Consider the following 21433-nt stretch of genomic DNA (forward strand, 5'->3'; position numbering starts at 1 on the left):
CCATGGCAGTAATGGGGCTGCATTGCAACCACCACACAACCATGTGCAGTGCACACAACTGCAGCCTTCAAGTGGTTAAAGCAGGTGGCGAGGAGAAGATTCAACACCTCCTCACTGCCTGTCAAATGCTTTCTGAAAAATGATCCCAACACGGCTCCCTCTTCAGAGAACAATGCTTGTGTGAACAAGCCGTAAAAGATATAATGCTTATTTTTTTTTAGTCCTGGAGAAAATGATACATTCCCTTTTATGTTGTTTGTATTTAATCTCCTTATAGGAGGATAAAGAAGAAGAAGATCTATGTCATCAGTACCACAAAGAGGCCGGTGCCGCTGGAACATTATCTGTACACCGGGAACAGTCAGAAGACGCAGAATGAGTTCTTCCTGTTGCAGGACGCTTCTGGAGCCTTCCAGACCAAAGGGTGAGAGAAGCCTTAAAGAGTAACTCCACTTTTATTGAGAAAAAAACCATTTCCCTCTATGTACATTTCAGGGATTTTAACAAACTTTGTTGCAGATTTCTACCTTTTGTTATTCTGAAGAAATAGCGGTTTGTTTGTCTGTATCCATGTGCAAAGTCAATATATATGGGAATGATTTCACATTATCAATCAGCTGCTGCACCTGCAGGGCTCTAATGAGGAAGGGGACAGGGTCTGCATCCCTTTAGACATGTTTTCCCTTTGAGAGTATCACATCTAAAAATTATATTTTTTTTTTTGTAAGGGATCCATAAAATCAGATTTTTATCTTAATGCAGGCTTCTAGGTAAATCAGTGAGCCAATCACACAAGCAGGAAACGACATTCAATTACAATTGTAAATGCTATATGATTTTTTTTTTATTTGCTATTTTTGTTTTTTTTACCACAAAAGTGGCGTTACCTTTTAAAGTGACAGTAAACTAAATAAATCTACTCAAATATGTGAATAGTGAAAACAGAAAATTGTGTTATGTGACAATAATATGTGCTATATCAAAATAAATATCAACACATAGACATGAATATCCATAAACCTGCATATACAAGTGCTAAATAAATAGTGTATGCAAATATCAAATGAACCATACAAAATAGTGAGCTGTCCCTTTAACAACCCAATATCTTCACATGTGCCTGTGCGGTATATCTCCTGTGCATCGTGTTCCAAATTAACTATCAACAAGTGTCCCATTAATATGGTCTCAAAATGCAGGTGAAACGTCCCTTTAAATCTGCTGTGTTCCAAGTGGATCTGTGTGATCACACTACTGCATACACATATACGGTGCTCCTGTGTCACCCCTTAGTGCTTATCCACCTCTGACACACTATTGCGCTCACCTTCAGGTTTGACCCATATACTCAGGTGAAACTATACCCTTCCCTTTAACCCGGGAGGGTGTACTGGTGCATAAATCTTCACCACCGTCCGCACTTAAAATCTCCAAAACGCTCCACAGACATATGAAAAAATGCTCCATATAGTGAAGTATAGCCAAATACAATCAACTTTATTAACCACTTCCATACCGGGCACTTTTACCCCCTACTTGCCCATGCCAATTTTCAGGTTTCAGCGCTCTCACGCTTTGAATGACAATTGCGCGGTCATACAACATTGTACCCAAACTAAAATTTTATCATTTTCTTCACACAACTAGAGCTTTCTTTTGGTGGTATTTACTCACTGCTGGGGTTTTTATTTTTTGCTAAATTACCAAAAAAAGACCAAAAAGTTTGAAAAAAAACACGTTTTCTTTGTTTCTGTTATAAATGTTTGCAAATAAATAATTGTTCTTCATAAATTTAGGCCAAAATATATTCTACTACATGTCTTTGGTGAAAATAACCCAAATTAGGATGTATTTTTTAGTCTGTAGGAAAGTTATAGAGTTCACAAACTATGGTATAGATCTGAATATTGATCAATCCTGAAGTACTGACAGCCAATCTAATTTCTTGAGGTGCAAGAATGTCAGAACAGTACAGATATCCCCCAAATGACCCCTTTTTGCAAAGTAGACAGTCCGACATACTTCATAAGAGGCATGGCGAGTTTTTTGAAGTTGTAATTTTTTTGTCATAATTTTTCGGAAATGAAGAAATAAAAGAAATTATTTTCACTATTTTTTTTTTTTTACATACTGTCACCAGTGCAGTACAGCGTCATCATATAACTGGCATGGCGGTGATCAGGGACACTGACTGGTGATTTAAAAAAAAAAAATTATTATTTTTTATTAAATTTTTTTTCTCTTTTTTTAAGATTTTGTTTTCATATTTCACTATGGCCAAAGTAGTATAACGTTACCATAGTAACATTGTACTACTTTGGGGAAGTGATCTATATTTTTTTTTACACAATTTGCTTATATCAAAGAATTACTTTGCTGTAAGCAAGCATTTACCTGAATGAAATCGATTCATTCAGGATTTTTTTTTTCTTAACTGTGATTTGGCCACAGCTAATCACATGACACAGCTGGGCTGTGATTGGCCCAGCTTGTGCATGTGATCGCTGTGACCATTCACGGCTAGCCACACTTGTATACAATGGATGGCATGGTAGGAAGCCATCCATTGTATACAACTGTCATGTGACCTGCTGTGATTGGTCACAGCAGGTCACATGGTACTGGCAACGGGGCCGGTACACAGATCTGTCATCGGCCGTGTCCGAGGTACACGGCCGGTGACAGATCGCGCAGCTTTGCTGGCATGCAAACTGCGCATGCCTGAAAGGATGCCATATGGCGTCCACCCGGAGGGACGAGGGTTTTTGCCAGCCGCCATTTGGCCATAGGCCGGGCAGGAACCGGTTAAAAATTGATCAAAATACACTCACATTTAAAAGTGTCCACCTGGGACACTACAGGATCGAAGACTCACTATACAGTATAATTGTTGAAGTGCATAGATTCCTTATCCAAAGGGGCGGCATGTGCACTTCCGGTTTACGGCTTGACGTCATCGGCGTACCCTATGCATTACGTCACATAATTTCATCACGTGACGTAACGCGTAGGGTACGTCGATGATGTCAAGCCATAAACCGGAAGTGCACTTGCCGCGTAGGGTACGTCACCGGCGTACCCTACGCATTACGTCACGTCATGTGACGTAACGTGTAGGGTACGCTGATGACATCAAGCTGTAAACCGGAAGTGCACATGCCGCCATTTTGGATAAGGGATCTATGGACTTTGGGATCTATGTTAAATAGCGGCTACTTCATTCTCCATGACTCCACTTTATGTAGGAATGTAGCCACCCTCCCTTGCTCTCCCCTGAGATGGGCTATGGGATTTGTAGTGTGCATAGAGCAGTGAGCATGACTGCAACTAACATGCACTGCTTGTTCCAAACAAACGGTAGTGAGGGGGAAAAAGAGGGGTTAGGAAGCTCACAGGGGATGTTACAAGGGGCAGAGAAACATAGGAAAAAACAATTTAATGAAAAATAGATTACAATGACGATAAGTAGTGGATGTGTATGGATTATATTTGGAGAATAAGGACATTGTTTAGTGTCACTCTAAATTGGGAGAGCTGCCCTAGTGTACCAATGACTGAACAGTTGTTAAACAGATTATATTTATAAAGGGAAAATCCCATAGAGGTAACTGTTTCCTTTACAGTCTGGTAATACAGTGTTTCCTTTTATCTCTAGCTACTATGCTGCTGTTGATGCCAAAAAGGAGCGATCCTCTAAATATTCGCAAACGTTCGGAGCAAAACACCCACATGGGGGTGGAGCTGGGCATGTGAGTAACGTGGGGGGGGGGGGAAGTGCATGCAAAACCAGGCAATTAAGAAGATTGTGCATCTCAAGCCCAATTCTGTGCAAGTCCTCCCTCTTTAGCCCAGCAGTTTTTTGTGGTGTCTTCTGGCCAGTCACATGACACCTTATTATGTTTTTTGCACATTTGTATCTAAGACAGTCAACAAAATCACTTCAATTAAAGGTTAATGTTAGGGTTAAATTAAAGGTGAAGTAGGGCCAAAGCTCTTTCAGCCCTACTTCTGTGCGTCACAGGAATGCACTTAGTTCTGCACTCCTGTGACCACTATTCACATCACTGAGCAGGTCCAAGCTCAGAAGAAATCCTGACTTTAAAGTCAGGACCTACCGAGATGCCTGGGCTGGCAGATGGGTCAGCCTGTCAGGGAATCACTGAGAGCCTGAACCAGCCGCTCCCATCAACTCCACAGCCCGTGACTCCCATGAGCGCTGGAGGGGTGGAGCAAAGAGCCAGTGACTGACAGCCACTGCTCTCTGCTCACTGAAGACCGAGAACTGAGCGATCAGCAGTCTGTGATCCATGCCCGGTCTTAGAGGCGGCAGGGGACAGATGCAGCATTGGACCGCTGCTGCATCCACCTAGGTGAGTATGAATGTTTGTCTTTATTTATTCCCAAACTTCTCTTTTTAAGGTTAAATTAATGACTAAGCCCATTGGGTGAAACATGTCAGCAGAGTGGTTGATCCAGGGAATATCCGATTGCCTCTCGGGGGATCAGGAAGGAATTTTTTTCCCAGCAGGAGCAAATTGGATCGTGCTTTGCTGGGTTTTTTGCCTTCCTCTGGATCAACTGTGGGTATAGGATTATAACTTTTTTTTTTTTTTCTATGGTTGAACTGGATGGACTTTTGTCTTTTTTCAGCCAGACTAACTATGTAACTATGTAAGTGGTCCTGGAAGCAGAACCATGTGCTGAAGCTGGTTGGCTGAATAACATTTAGCCTGTACAGACATCATCAGCAAAAGGCTTTTTGTTTGGATTATTCTGCGAAAAAGTCATCTCTGTCCATTGTCCGAGCTCAGTGTATCCTTAGAAACTACACTATAAAAATACATTCAATATTTTTTTTTTTTTAATGAACTCATAACTTCAGTAACCTTTTTGTTTTTGTTTTTTTCTGTTTCAATATTTTTTATTAAGAAAGTTTTGTTTTAAGAATAAGCTCAAGATTTACCCACGCAGGGGCAGAGCAGAACAATAACACATAAACAGATACATCCTGCTGACTTATATTAGCCAAATAATGGAATGTCCAATGACATCAAGGAGAGACGGCAAAAAGCTGAACCAAATAATAGCAGCAGCAATCCAACATATTACCGGAAAAAGAAGAGGAAAGAAAAAGAAAAAAAAGTTAGAAGGAAGGAAATAGAAAATATAAAAACATAGAGAGAAAGAAAAAAAAAGAAGAGGAAAGAAAACATGGAGGAAAGGAAAACTAGAAGAGTCGCGGATCCAGGGCTAGCACAGGCAACGACTATAAGAGGCCATAACTAGTAGGAGGCAGGGATGGCAAGGAATAACGTATCCAAGGTTCCCAAACCTTAAGGAATCTTGGATGAGAATCATGAAGAACGCTAGACATCTGTTCATTGATCAACATAGCATTCATGCGGGTCTTCACCCCCTGGAAGACAACCGAAGGGGTTCTCCAAGTTTGAGCTATAGCACGTTTGGCCGAAACAAATAGGTAGGATGCCAATTTCTGCTGAGACCTAGACAGACCCAAAATTGGGCAATGCAGAAAGGTCACCCTTGTATTGCTACGGACCGTAATATGAAATAGCGTTTGCAGCAAACCAAAAACACTAGAGTTTTTTTTGTTTCTTTATATTTGGCTGGAGTTCAGCTTTATCCCATTATCATTTTAGCCTTTGTGATTAAAGCGATGTCAAATCTGTTTCCGCAGGATAAGGGCACATGGCTGTCTCTGATCCAGTCTCTCCGGAAGCGAGATGCCCTCCCAGTGGTGATTTTCACCTTCTCCCGAACTCGGTGTGAACAGAATGCCTCTGCACTGACCACAGTAGACCTGTGCACGGCTTCAGAGCGGAGTGAGGTCCAGACGTACTACACCAAGTGCTTGAGCCGCCTGCGTGGGAGTGACCGCCAGCTCCCGCAGGTCCGTGCCACAAGGTCTTTCAAATGTGTTATTTGTACTGATTCCTGATATTGATGATGATTGTTTTTCAGAGAGGATCTGTGTTATGGGTGTACACAGGGGGGATGAACCATCATCCTAAATTGTATTTTACCTTACAGATACTGCAGTAGGCATCTCTCTGTACTTGGCTGGTCATCTGTGCCCATCTGCTGTTACTCTTGCTTATACACTGACATCTGTCTATTGCACATACTTACCTGGCCAACAGTATGTGGGCACCTGTTCAAATGAAGTTCAGGTGTTTTCAGTGAAGGATACTGTTCATTTTGCAACATGCAAAGACATTTTAGACAATTTTCTGCTTTTAACCTTTCCCCAGCTTGGGAAGACCCTCTACTATTCCAGTGTGACTGCCCCTGTGCACAAATCTATCTCCATAAAGAGGAACTAGACATGGTTCTGTGTCTTACACAGAACCATAACCTCAACCCTACTGAACATCTTTGGCATAATTTTGAATGCTGATTGCAAGCGGAGTCTTCTCATTCAGCATTAGTACCTGACCTCACAAATGGTCTTCATGAGCTGAATGGTAAGAAATGTCCATAAATACAGTTCAAAGTCAAAGTGGAAAGCCTTCCCTGGAGAGAGGAGGCTGTTAAAGTGATAGTAAACCAACACAAGTATAGGAAAAGATTGGGCCCCCTACAGGTTTAAGTAAGTCATAATATACTAGTATGCACCATATCCCATATGGAAGAAAAATGTATTTGAAATATATTTTAAAAATATTGTTCCCAAATATATTGACATATATTTGAATACTACAATTTTGGCCATATTCAATATATTTCAAAATATATTTATTTCAATATCTTTTAAATATATTCTGCAGATTTTTTTTAACATACAAAAAAGTAATTTTAGCATATATTTTTACATATATTTGTAAATGCATTCCAAAAATATAGGTTAAAATATTTTTTTAAAAATATGTATTTTTTAAATATATTCTTCAAAATGTTTTTAACCTATAAAAAAGTAATTTTAACATGTATTTGTAAATGCATTCCAAAAACGTAGATTTGTATTTTTAAAGACCTACAGTATATTTTAAATGTATTTTAAAAAATATTTTTCATATATTTTGTAATAAAAATGCATTTCAACATGCAAAAAAAAAAAAAAATATATATATATATATATATATACACACACACACAGGTGAAACTCAAAAAATTAGAATATTGTGAAAAAGTTCATTTATTTCAGTAATGCAACTTAAAAAGTGAAACTAATATATGAGATAGACTCATTACATGCAAAGCAAGATAGTTCAAGCCGTGATTTGTCATAATTGTGATGATTATGGCTTACAGCTCATGAAAACCCCAAATCCACAATCTCAGAAAATTAGAATATTGTGAAAAGGTGCAATATTCTCGGCTCAAAGTGTCCCACTCTAATCAGCTAATTAAGCCAGAACACCTGCAAAGGGTTCCTGAGCCTTTAAATGGTCTCTCAGTCTGGTTCAGTAGAAATCACAATCATGGGAAAGACTGCTGACCTGACAGTTGTGCAACCTGGTCTGTTTCTCAGTGGTCCAAAGTCCTCTTTTCTGATGAGAGAAACTTTTGCATCTCATTTGGAAACCAAGGACCCAGAGTATGGAGGAAGAATGGAGAGGCACACACTGCAAGATGCTTGAAGTCCAGTGTGAAGTTTCCACAGTCTGTGTTGATTTGGGGAGCCATGTCATCTGCTGGTGTTGGTCCACTGTGCTTCATTAAGTCCAGGGTCAACGCAGCCGTCTACCAGGAGATTTTGGAGTACTTCATGCTTCCTTCCGCAGACGAGCTTTATGGGGATGCTGACTTCATTTTCCAGCAGGACTTGGCACCTGCCCACACTGCCAAAAGCACCAAAACCTGGTTCAATGACCGTGGGATTACTGTGCTTGATTGGCCAGCAAACTCGCCTGACCTGAACCCCATAGAGAATCTATGGGGCATTACCAAGAGAAAGATGAGAGACATGAGACCGAACAATGCAGAAGAGCTGAAGGCCGCTATTGAAGCATCCTGGTCTTCCATAACACCTCAGCAGTGCCACAGGCTGATAGCTTCCATGCCACACCGCATTGAGGCAGTAATTGCTGCAAAAGGGGCCCAAACCAAGTACTGAGTACATATGCATGCTTATACTTTTCAGAGGTCCGATATTGTTCTATGTACAATCCTTGTTTTATTGATTGCATGTAATCTCATTTTCTGAGATTGTGGATTTGGGGTTTTCATGAGCTGTAAGCCATAATCATCACAATTATGACAAATCACAGCTTGAACTATCTTGCTTTGCATGTAATGAGTCTATCTCATATATTAGTTTCACCTTTTAAGTTGCATTACTGAAGTTAATGAACTTTTGCATGAGATTCTAATTTTTCAAGTTTCACTTGTATATGTGTAATAAATATATATATATATATATATATATATATATATATATGGATCTTCAGTGCTTGATAATAATGCTTCTTCACCATAAACCGATTATTGCACCCGGTGTTCACTTATTGATGAAACACTCACCAGACCAGTGTGACCTCTTGGGAGATAAAGAAGGTCAATGTAGGCTTTAACTTTTCAAATCCTTTTGTAATCCCCACGATAACCAGATCTTTATATAGGATGTAACTCCTCCACTCCACCATACCAATAAGGCAACTTAAGGCAAAAAGACAGGCAATATGCATTGCTCCTTTTGAAAAAATTAAGAAGGAAAAAATGTAAATGATTATAGGAGGGTTAACCATTAGCCGCCCGGCCAATAGCCGTTTGGCGGCTTGAAAAGCGCTGCAGCTTTCCGGGTCCACGCCATTTGGCGTGCTCCCGCACATGCGCCGTTTGCGCTATTGCAGAGCGGCGCAGCAGCGGGATCTGTCACCGCCCGTGCACCTCGGACACGGCCGATGACAGATCCGAGTACCGGCTCCCGTTGCCGGTACCATGTGACCTGCCGCGACCAATCACAGCAGGTCACATGACAGTTGTATACAATGGATGGCTTCATTCATGATGCCATCCATTGTATACTAGTGCCTAGCTGTGAATGGTCACAGCTAATCACATGCACATGTCATGTGATTAGCTGTGACCAAATCACAGCTAAGCACAAAAAAAAAAAAAAAAAAAAAAAAGCTGAATGAATCGATTTCATTCAGCTAAATGCTTGCTTATAGCAAAGTAATTCTTTGCTATAAGCAAATTGTGTAAAAAAAAAAAAAAAAATACTGATCACTTCCCCAAAGTAGTACAATGTTACTATGGTAACATTGTACTATTTTGGTCATAGTAAAATATGAAAAAAAATCTTAAAAAAAATAAAAAAAAAATGTAATAAAAAATTAAATATAATAAAAAAATAAAAAAAAATTAAAAAAAAATATAATTTTTTTTTTTTTTCATACTGTCACCAGTCAGTGTCCCTGTTCACCGCCATGCCAGTTATATGATGACGCCGTACTGCACTGGTGACAGTATGTAAAAAAAAAAATAGTGAAAATAATATTTTTCATTTTTTCATTTTCGGAAAAATTATGACAAAAAAATACAACTTCAAAAAACTCGCCATGCCTCTTATGAAGTACGTCCGACTGTCTACTCAGCAAAAAGGGGTCATTTGGGGATATCTGTACTATTCTGACATTCTTGGACCTCAAGAAATTAGATTGGCTGTCAGTACTTCAGGATTGATCAATATTCAGATCTATACCATAGTTTGTGAACTCTATAACTTTCCTACAAACTAAATAATACATCCTAATTTGGGTTATTTTCACCAAAGACATGTAGCAGAATACATCTCGGCCTAAATTTATGAAGAACAATTATTTATTTGTAAACTTTTATAACAGAAACAAAGAAAAATGTGGTTTTTTTTCAAAATTTTTGGTCTTTTTTTGTTAATTTAGCAAAAAATAAAAACCCCAGCGGTGATTAAATACCACCAAAAGAAAGCTCTAGTTGTGTGAAGAAAATGATAAAATTTTAGTTTGGGTACAATGTTGTATGACTGCGCAATTGTCATTCAAAGTGTGAGAGCGCTGAAACCTGAAAAATGGCCTGGGCAGGAAGGTGTAAAATTGCACGGTATTGAAACGGTTAAAGGTTAAGTTTACCTTAAAAAAACAAAATGCACATGATATTGCAGGTGAAAAAAAAGTGAATTTATTTATTTTTACAGGAACCTGAAAAGAATTGCAGCCACAATCAGATCAGGGGGTGCAATGTCAGGCTCCTGCACAGTCTTCCTCTAGTTTTGTGCCCAGATACCTGTATGGGCTTTCTGTTACAAAGCTAGAGTAAGAATGGATGAACTGCGAGCGTGCTGATCACCGCACTCACAGCGCATTCAAACTACAAGTACGTCTGCCTGTGAATGTATGATGTGGTTGTGTGGGCGAAGCCCTGCATAACTGCTCTGTTTTCAAAAAGTGACAGCGGGTACGGAGAGAAGATCCTCTTTTCTTTTATTGCTGTCTGTGTTTTGTTGGGAAGATTTTCCTATACTTCCTGTCCTAAATATGCAATAGCAAGTGAGATGAAATCTCTCCAAAGACAAAGGAAATCCCCCTATTAGGTGTCGGTGAAACAGGCGCCCTAACACTAACTGTGACGGGAGTCACTTTGGGTGGGGGGCCCATTGAACCCAGCCTACTTTGGAGAGGTGGGGAGACCCCTGTCTCAGCTCCCCATATCCCTCTTATGTGTAAATCACCCTGTGCCTGTTAAGGGTACAGGGTGATCTACCCTAATACTGGGGTGGGGGGTTGTTGATTGTTTGATGTTATGTGGCTGCAGCCCATTGTTCTATTGTTTGGAAGCAAACTATTATGGGATGTATGTGTTTATGTGTATTCGCTTAGTGGGGGGTGTCTCCAGCAGCCCTCCCTCCTGATGGGACTGTCTGCTAGTGTGAAGTTTGAATACCTGTGTGTCTCTTGTTATTAAATGTAGATTGCCCCATCCTGTGTCATTATGCAGGGAGGGGGGATTGTCCCCTGAGTGTATATATCTTGTATCTGTGTTCAAATAAACTAGTCTACCTCCTGTTTTACTTCAAGACTGGTGTCATCTAGTCTTGTATGGTAGGCTGTGGTGTCTCTTGTTGGTGTTCGGATGGGGAAGCGGTATTCTAACGGAAGTACCCAAGCGTAGTCTGGGGTCAGTTCCGTTACACTAACTCTCCCTGAAACCTTTAAACTCACCACAGGGTCCATCATTGAGAAGAGAGAGATGATTTTATTACCAATATGCCAAATGTTAGCCTGTGGCTGCTCATAGCTTGTGGGAACCAAGTTTTCAGCTCAGACATAATCGTATATACATGATGATTATAGGTACTGCACATGCTGGATTTGTTGAAGAGAGGGATTGGTATCCATCACAGCGGAATCCTGCCCATCCTGAAGGAAGTGGTGGAGATGTTGTTCAGCCGCGGACTGGTTAAGGTCAGTATTGCTTTTCATACATATCTTTCTGTTGCTGACCTTGTTGTGACAATGCTATTTCTCTGGCTGCCTCTGGCCATAGAGTCCTGACTTAAAACAAGCTGAGTGAGTAAAAATGCTAATGCTGTTTGACCAGAATGACAACCAGGAAACTGCTGGTATTCCAGTAGAGGTCTGTAGCCAGCATATAGTAAAGCTAAGTAAAGCTAAAAAAATATACAGTTGGAAGAAAAAGTATGTGAACCCCTTGGGCTAATTGGAGCCAGGAGTGAGCCAACCTTGACTCCAATCAGTGTGATGATATTGGATGTGTTGCTGACAGCTGTCCTGCCCTTAAAAAACACACACCTGTTTTGGGTTTACTGGTTTCAAGAAGCACTGTCTGATGTGAACCATGCCTCTCAGAAAAGAGCTCTCAGAAGACCTACGATCAAGAATTGTTGACTTGCATGAAGCTGGAAAGGGTTACAAAAGTATCTCCAAAAGCCTTGATGTTCATGTGTCCACGGTAAGACAGACTGTCTACAAATGGAGAAAGTTTAGCACTGTTGCTACTCTCCCTAGGCGTGGTCGTCCTGTAAAAATGACTGCAAGAGCACAGCACAGGATGCTGCATGAGGTAAAGAAGAATCCCAGAGTGTCAGCTAAAGACCTACAGAAATCTCTGGCACATGCTAACATTTTTGTTGACACATCTACAATAAGGAAAACATTAAACAAGAATGGAGTACATGGGAGGAAACCACGGAGGAAGCCATTGCTGTCCAAAAAGAATATTGCAGCACGTTTGAAGTTTGCAAAAGAGCACCTGGATGTTCCACAGCACTACTGGCAAAATATACTGTGGACAGATGAAACCAAGATTGAGTTGTTTGGGAAGAACACACAACACTATGTGTGGAGAAAAAAAGGCACAGCACACCAACATCAAAACCTCATCCCCACTGTAAAACATGGCGGAGGGAGCATCATGGTTTGGGGCTGCTTTGCTGCCTCAGGGCCTGGACGGATTGTTGTCATTGATGAGAAAATTAATTCCAGAGTTTATCAAGACATTTTGCAGGAAAACGTACGACCATCTGTCCGCCAACTGAAGCTCCTCAGAGGATGGGTGATGCAACAGGACAATGACCCAAAGCATACAAGTAATTCAACAAAACAATGGCTGGAACAGCACAGAATACGCCTCCTGGAGTGGCCCAGTCAGAGACCTCATTGAAATGCTGTGGCATGACCTTAAGAGAGCGATTCACACCAGACATCCCAAGAATATTGCTACACTGAAACAGTTTTGTGAAGAGGAGTGGTCCAAAATTACTCCAGATCGTTGTGCAGGTCTGATCTGCAACTACAGGAAACGTTTGGTTGAGGTTATTTCTACCAAAGGAGGGTCAACCAGTTATTAAGTCCAAAGGTTCACATACTTTTTCCTCTCTGCACTGTGAATGTTTACATGTTATGTGCAATGAAACCATGGCAACTTCTAATGTTTGTGTAGTATTATGTTCAGCAGACTGTGTTCTTCTATTGTGACTTAGATGACGTTCAGAGCACATTTTATGCCCAATTCATGCAAAACTCCACATAATCCCAAGGGGTTTACATACTTTTTCTTGCAACTGTAAACTGTCACTAACCACATAGATGCTTTTTTGTAGGTATAGTTTGTAAATGTATTTTCTCATTACAAAAACAGACTCTGCTTAGTGGTTCTAAACAGTGGTTGAACATGCTGTATTTTCTCACAGTGGAACAGTATTAATTAACTACTGATTGGTTGGCTCATTAAAAACAATGCACTTCCCATGTGGCTGTTGTCTTATCTCAACAATTGTTAGGCCAGCCATAGATGGAGCGATTTTGTTTTGGAAGGACAGGTTGCAGGAAAGAAAATCGCTTGATTCCCCCATCAACACAGTCAGTGTTGATCCCTCCCATGGAGCCATTGTGTTCTCCCAGCAGGGGGAGACGTCCCTCTTAGGAAAAGACAGTGATAACTACTACTGCCTATAATTGCTGTTGGCAATAATCTCATGTAAAATCCGCCAGGCTGGTTGTGCCAAAGTTGATCAATTGATCAACTTGGGTACATTCAGCCTGCCCATAGATGGTTCGAATCTTAGCCAGTCCCTGCTGAACTGGCCAAGATTCAAACTTTACACCACAAATTGCCTATGAATGCACACCACATTCCTTTGCAAGTCACATGCAATTCAGTGAGGTGCGATTTGAGTCCATTCATTTTGAATGGGCTGAAGTCGCACCACACCAAAAGTGGTGCATGCACTACGTTCAGAAGTGCTGCAACCGAATTGCATGGTAGTTTTGTACCATGCACGAATAAATGTAATTCTTGTACTGTACTGTACTGACACTGTACTGCTAGGGTGACAGTATGTAAAAAAAAAAAATAATTAAATAAATAATAATATAAAAAAAAATAAAAATGTAAAAAAAAATGTTTCAAAATTTTAATTTTTGGTTAGAAACTAATTTGGCTTTTTTTTTTTTGCTAAAAAGATAATGGAATACATTTTGGCCAAGATTTATGATGAAATATTATTTATTTGCAAAATTTTATAAGACAAACGCTTTTTTTCAAAATTTTTGGACATTTTCATTTACATAGCAAAAAAAATAAAAATCCCAGCGGTGAATAAATACCACCAAAATAAAGCTTTACCTGTCTCAAAAAAATGGTAAAAACTTCCTATGGGTACAGTGTTGCATGACCGCGCAATTGTTATTCAAAGTGTGATAGCGCTGAAAGCTGAAAATTGCCCTGGACAGGAAGGGGGTGAAAGTGTCCGGACAGGAAGTGATTAACATTGTACTGACACCCGCTGCAGATCACAAGGGCAGTGTGGTTTGAATGGAGTGCAGGAGACCCGCACAGATCTCAGGTTTCCCTAGTGTGAACCTTGGCTTCAGCAGTTCATGGGAGTAGGCTGAAGACTCCCACATACCTAGAAGCATATGTGATAGTGGAAGGTGTGACGGTGAAACTGCTATGAAAAGTGTGTTCGGACATTTTGCCTGACTCAGCAAGTAGGGTAAACACTGCAGCAATATACCTCAAATTATGTTCAATGAAGATCTCCTAGATTGTAAGCTCTAACGAGCCGGGCCCTCTGCTTCCTCTTGTACCAAATTGTATTGTAACTGTAACGTCTACCTTCATTTTGTAAAGCGCTGAGCAAACTGTTGGCGCTATATAAATCCTGTATTATAATAATAATAATAATACATTGTACTTTCCCTTTTAAGTATATTTCCACTTTCGAAGCCATATTGGAGTAACATGTTCCCATTACCGTAGCGTACTTGAAGCAGAGTTCCGGCCCCCGTAACCCCCCCCAAAAAAAATTTAAAGTCAGCAGCTATGAATACCAACTACTATTGGAACACTTATCTGTCCATGTATCTAGTGGTGTCCTCACCCCGAGCGGATTCTTCAGTTGGCTGTCGGGTGCCGCCGCCGCCATCTTGACTAAGGGAAACCGGCAGTGAAGCCTTGCAGCTTCACTGCTGGTGTCCTACTGCGCATGCGCTTTGTGAATGGGCCACAGTCCTCTGGGACCTTGGAAGTATCCCAGAGGCCTGCGGGGGAGGCTGAACTTCCATCTCAGTTCTCCACAGCGAACTGAGCCAGAAGTGGGAGCGGGTACCTGTCAAAACCATATACCCACTCCCACCTCTCCCCCCAAAAGGTGCCAAATGTGGCAAAAGAGGGGAGAGGAGATAGAAAAGCAAATCTTACACTTTTGGGTGGAACTCTACTAAAAAAAAAAAAAAGTAAAAATTGCTGCTTTTTTTTTCTCTTAGATTTCTACTTGCCTAACATCCTACTTAGCTTTCCCTTCTATGTATTAAGAGGAGACTTGAAATGGGGAACTATGTTTACCATCATTTACCCTTTCACTGCCTGTACCATTTTTGTTTTTGCTTTTTTTTTATGCACACATCATTATTTTAGGCCTGGAGGTTAGTTAAAACCCCTAAACATATTTTCTGAGAGCAGAGACCCTGGAGAATAGAATGATGGTAATTCCAATTTTTTTTATGTCACGTGATATTAGCACAGCAATTTAGCAGTAATACACTAAAGTTGATTTTTGTGCACACAAATGAAATGTTTTACCCAATTTTTGGTACATTATAAAAGGTGAGGTTGTGCTGAATAAACAGATACCCAACTGTGGGTATAGGATTATAACTTTTTTTTTTATGGTTGAACTTGATGGACTTTTGTTTTTTTTCAGCCAGACTAACTATGTAACTCTGCAACCTATCAAGCCTTAAAATTGAGCATGCCTGTAAAATGGTGACAAACTTTGGTACCCCAAATTTTCCATAGGTAATGCTTTAAAAGCCCTTACATGTCCCTTTAAAGCGGAACCGAAGGCTTATTTAGAACAGACTGTGAGCAGACAGGGTATTATTGCAGAAGAGGCATTGACTCTTTTGCCCCTAAAATACACCTACCTGCCTATTCGTTGTCTTCTGCAGCTTGTAAATTGAGCTGCATATGCACAGCTCAGCTTACATCGCCAGCGCAGTCCCTGTTTGCCAGGATGACTGACTCCTGCGCTTGTCATCCCACACTGGCAGCACCCGGGAAAAAGATGCCAGTGCTAGCAAGGAGCCGGACTATTAGAGAGGAGGTAAGTTTAGTTCCACTTTAATGAGACATCGAGGGTCTATAAGGAGGGGTGTGTCCTCCACTGAAGCTAATGAAGTGCGTATCGCACTCCATTAGCTTCTTCCCCCACCACAGCAGCTGGGGAAAGTGACAGCAGAAGCCGAAAGGGGCAGAATACTCATTGCTTCTAGGTTCTTATTAGCTGAGGGGATCAGTGAATAGGTGTTCACTGGTCTCCCTCATTCCTACCTCGGGACACCCGCCATGCGGGTACTAGGCCTACAAGGTGGGATAGCAGATTCTGGGAAACATGGCGGGGAGAGGGGACGGGGAGGGTGAATGTACCACGGGAAGGGGGGGTGAACATACAATTTCCACCCAAAAATTGATAGATTTACATGCACTCCTGTTCTAGTTGCTGTATCAGCCGAGAGTGTGTGTAAACCGGCCCACTGCTGCTAAATCCCAAGAGCTTAACCCTGTGTGTACTGTGTTGGCAGATCCCTAACAAAGGGGTTAAGAATCTTAAGGCTTGGGGGGTACATTGTATGTTAATTCACTGCCCCCCAGTCTGTCCCCTAATTGCACATTGCAAGCAATTGTGAACAGTAGAAGCTGCCTATAGCATCCCATGTATAAACCTGCTCCAAAGAAACCACTAGGAAGGTCTGAAATATTATTCTTTATTATTTATTTACTTATTTATTTCAGGTACTTATATAGCGCCATCAATTTACGCAGTGCTTTACATATATATTGTACATTCACATCAGTCCCTATCCCCCAAGGGGCGTACAATCTAAAGTCCCTAACTCACATTCATACATACACATACTAGGGCCAATTTAGACAGGAGCCAATTAACCTACCAGCATGTCTTTGAAGCGTGGGAGGAAACTGGAGTACCCGGAGGAAACCCACGCAGGCACAGGGAGAACATGCAAACTCCAGGCCGGTGGTGCCGTGGTTGGGATTTGAACCAAGGTCCCTAGTGCTGCCAGGTGGAAGTGCTAACCATTTAGCCACTGTGCTGCCTGCTCTGCTATGCTGCGTGAATGGAAATGGATAACAAACATATAGTGGGGGCTTCTTGCAAACGTTAAATACACTTCACAAAAATATTCAGCTTTTTTTGCAGATGTTCACTTGGCTCCGTGCCGCGCTCGCTATTTGTCAGGAGGGAGTCATGCTGTGAAATGAAAGTAAAAATCAGAGCTGCACAATTTGGGGCAATGCAATGAACTTCATCTGGTATCTCATCCATCTGTTTACTGTTTGATAGCAGAGATTCCTGTGAATTCTGTCTTGCACAATACAGCTTAATGTATCAATATTTTGTTTGATTTTTTTTCCCGTCAAGAGATAAATGAATAGCTGGCTTCTTATCTGCCCATGTTTGTGTAAATATTTCCCAGTTTTCTGCGGTGTTTGCCTTCATGCTGACATCCAAACCGCAGTCTATTTGCCTGCCAGCCTGTGCCGATCTCTACATTTGTTCAGATATGCCTGCAACAAAGCAAGATCTGAGAAATGAGGTTCATGTCTGTGCAGGTGGTGCCGCTGCGGATCCGCACGAAATCCGTGCAGTCGCACAACCCGCACAAAGAAATGCGGACCTGCGGGCAGGTGCCATTAGTTCTAATGGCACGCCTCGTGCACTGCGAAACGCATCCGTACTGGGAACCGAGGTTCCCGTGTGGACTGCATTTTCCAAAGAAGTGCAGGGACTTCTTCCCTGTGTGGCACGGGAGTCCATTCAACTGAATGGGCTCTCGTGCCTGCGCAAAACGCGGCCTGCACAACATATATGTGAACTGGGGGTTAAGCTAGTACACATGATGAAAATATCAGATGGATGGTCGTCTGTTTTTGGTTTTTTCTTTTTTGCATGCTAGTCTCATATCAAAAACAAAGAGGTTACTAAAGCGAGGAAAATTCTCATACGCCAGAATACAACTTCAGAAGTAATGCATTGTACAGTTGCAAGAAAAAGTATGTGAACCCCTTGAGATTATCTAAGGGATCATCTAAGTCACAACAATAGAAGAACACAGTCTGCTGAACATAATACTACACAAACATTAGATGTTGCCATGGTTTAATTGCACATAACATGTAAACATTCACAGTGCAGGGAGGAAAAAGTATGTGAGGCCCTAGCTTAATGACTTCTACCAGAGCTAATTGGAGCCATAAGTGAGCCAACCTTGACTCCAATCAGTGTGATGATATTGGATGTGTTGCTGACAGCTGTCCTGCCCTTAAAAAAACACACACCTGTTTTGGGTTTACTGGTTTCAAGAAGCACTGTCTGATGTGAACCATGCCTCGCAGAGAAGAGCTCTCAGAAGACCTACGATCAAGAATTGTTGACTTGCATGAAGCTGGAAAGGGTTACAAAAGTATCTCCAAAAGCTTTGATGTTCATGTGTCCACGGTAAGACAGACTGTCTACAAATGGAGAAAGTTTAGCACTGTTGCTACTCTCCCTAGGCGTGGTCGTCCTGTAAAAATTACTGCAAGAGCACAGCGCAGGATGCTGCATGAGGTAAAGAAGAATCCCAGAGTGTCAGCTAAAGACCTACAGAAATCTCTGGCACATGCTAACATTTTTGTTGACACATCTACAATAAGGAAAACATTAAACAAGAATAGAGTACATGGGAGGACACCACGGAGGAAGCCATTGCTGTCCAAAAAGAATATTGGAGCACGTTTGAAGTTTGCAAAAGAGCACCTGGATGTTCCACAGCACTACTGGCAAAATATACTGTGGACAGATGAAACCAAGATTGAGTTGTTTGGGAAGAACACACAACACTATGTGTGGAGAAAAAAAGGCACAGCACACCAACATCAAAACCTCATCCCCACTGTAAAACATGGCGGAGGGAGCATCATGGTTTGGGGCTGCTTTGCTGCCTCAGGGCCTGGACGGATTGTTGTCATTGATGGGAAAATTAATTCCAGAGTTTATCAAGACATTTTGCAGGAAAACGTACGACCATCTGTCCGCCAACTGAAGCTCCGCAGAGGATGGGTGATGCAACAGGACAATGACCCAAAGCATACAAGTAATTCAACAAAACAATGGCTGCAACAGCACAGAATACGCCTCCTGGAGTGGCCCAGTCAGAGTCCTGACCTCAACCCCATTGAAATGCTGTGGCATGACCTTAAGAGAGCGATTCACACCAGACATCCCAAGAATATTGCTACACTGAAACAGTTTTGTGAAGAGGAGTGGTCCAAAATTACTCCAGATCGTTGTGTAGGTCTGATCTGCAACTACAGGAAACGTTTGATTGAGGTTATTGCTGCCAAAGGAGGGTCAACCAGTTCTTAAGTCCAAAGGTTCACATACTTTTTCCTCCCTGCACTGTGAATGTTTACATGTTATGTGCAATTAACCTCTTGCCGACCGCGCATAGCCGAATGACGGCTTCACCGCGGCCGGCCAGTTCTGAGTGGACGTCATATGACGTCCTCCCAGAACGCGCTCTCCTGCGCGCCCCAGGGGGCGCGCATCTGGCGATCTCCGTGATCGCTGTGTCCTATGGACACAGCTGATCACGAGATGTGGTAAAAGGCCGATCATACCGGCCTTTTACCACGTGATCAGCGGTGTCCAATGACACGCTGATCACAGGGAAATGCAAGTGCCGGTTCTCGGCTGCACTTTCCTCACGCTGTCAGATCGTGAGGAAAGTACTGCCGAGAACCGGCAGTTGTCAGAGCGGGGATCGGCACCGATCATCAGGGCACTGATGATCAGTGCCCTGATGATCGGTGCCCAGCAGTGACACCCGCAAGTTCCGCCCAGCAGTGCGCCCACTAGCTCCGCCCTCCCGTGCCCAGCAGTGCCCCCACCTGTGCCCAGCAGTGCACCCACCTGTGCCACTCTGCAGTGCCACCTACCTGTGCCCAGCAGTGCCACCCACCTGTGCCCACCAGTGCCACCCACCTGTGCCCACCAGTGCCACCCACCTGTGCCCACCCACCAGTGCTGCCCACCAGTGCCACCCACCAGTGCAGCCCAGCAGTGCTGCCAGTCAGTGCCACCAGTCAGTGCCCAGGGGTTGTGCCAGTCAGTGCCGCCAGTCAGTGCCCAGCAGTGATGCCAGTCAGTGCCGTCTATCAGTACCCATCATCAGTGTCACCTATCAGTGCCGCCTATCAGTGCTGCATATCAGTGCCGCCTATCCGTGCCACCTCATTAGTACTGCCTATCAGTGCCCTTTAGTGCTGCCTATCAGTGCCCATCAGTGCCGCCTATCAGTGCCCATCAGTGCTGCCTCATCAACGCACATCAGTGAAGGAGAAAAAATACCTGTTTGAAAAATTTTATAAAAGAAACAAATAAACTTTTTTTTTTTTTCAAATTTTTTGCACTTTTTTTATTTATAGCGCAAAAAGTAAAGCGCCCAGTGGCGATTAAATACCACCAAAAGAAAGCTCTATTGGTGAGAAAAAAATGATCAAAATTTCATATGGGTACAATGTTGCATGACCGCGCAATTGTCAATCAAAGTGCGGCAGCGCTGAAAGCTGAAAATTGGCCTGGTAAGGAAGGGGGTATAAGTGCCTGGTAGGCAAGTGGTTAAACCATGGCAACATCTATTGTTTGTGTAGTATTATGTTCAGCAGACTGTGTTCTTCTATTGTTGTGATATAGATGACGTTCAGAGCACATTTTTTGCCCAATTCATGCAAAACTCCACGTAATCCCAAGGGGTTCACATACTTTTTCTTGCAACTGTATTGTGTTGTATTGTAATGTATTCTTTCATTTCTGAGCATGTGCAGTCTTGGTCACTCGATTTTTTTTTTTTTCAGATGAATACTGTGCTGATTAAACAAAAATTGTTAATGCTGTTATAGTGCAAGAAAAATGTTTTGTCTTTTGTCCTTTCGGATAATTTCACATGAACCGTCTTGATTGGCTCTCGAAAGCTGCGTACTAATGGTCAGATTATCAAATATTTGTTTCCTGAAAGCAGTATTTATTATCCAATTCTCTTATTGTGTGTACTAGGCTTTAGTGTGCAGCACTGGGATCCTCAAACTACAACTATCTGCATAGAGTTTGCATGTTCTCCCTGCAATTTTGTGGGTGTCCACCAGATACACTGGTTTCCTCCCACTCTCCAAGTAGGTAGGTAATTTGACTTCTGTCTAAATTGGATCCTAATATCTGTACGTATGAATGTAAGCTAGGGAAGGCCCACCTTGTGTACTGCACACGGCACTTTTTTATTTATGCACGTGTTTATCACAGGCACTCAAGTCTTGTACACACGATTAGAAAATTATTATTATAATTATACATGATTTATGTAGCGCCAACAATTTGCTCAGCGGTTTACAATACAGCAACAATACAGTT

General features: G+C 41.9%; 1 protein-coding gene across 1 annotated transcript in view; it reads left to right on the top strand.

Moving 5' to 3' along the window:
- Positions 1-21433, top strand: part of SKIC2 (SKI2 subunit of superkiller complex) — an 87146-nt gene that overhangs the window by 38872 nt on the left and 26841 nt on the right. The window contains exons 15-18 of the mRNA XM_089659153.1: positions 278-424; positions 3656-3749; positions 5699-5911; positions 11295-11405. Coding sequence (XP_089515279.1) covers positions 278-424; positions 3656-3749; positions 5699-5911; positions 11295-11405 — 565 coding nt within the window. The remainder of the gene's footprint in view (positions 1-277; positions 425-3655; positions 3750-5698; positions 5912-11294; positions 11406-21433) is intronic.

Source organism: Staurois parvus, unplaced genomic scaffold (genome assembly GCF_062004578.1).
Source record: "Staurois parvus isolate SC_StPar_1 unplaced genomic scaffold, SC_StPar_1.0 ptg001133l, whole genome shotgun sequence".
Classification (NCBI taxonomy): domain Eukaryota; kingdom Metazoa; phylum Chordata; class Amphibia; order Anura; family Ranidae; genus Staurois; species Staurois parvus.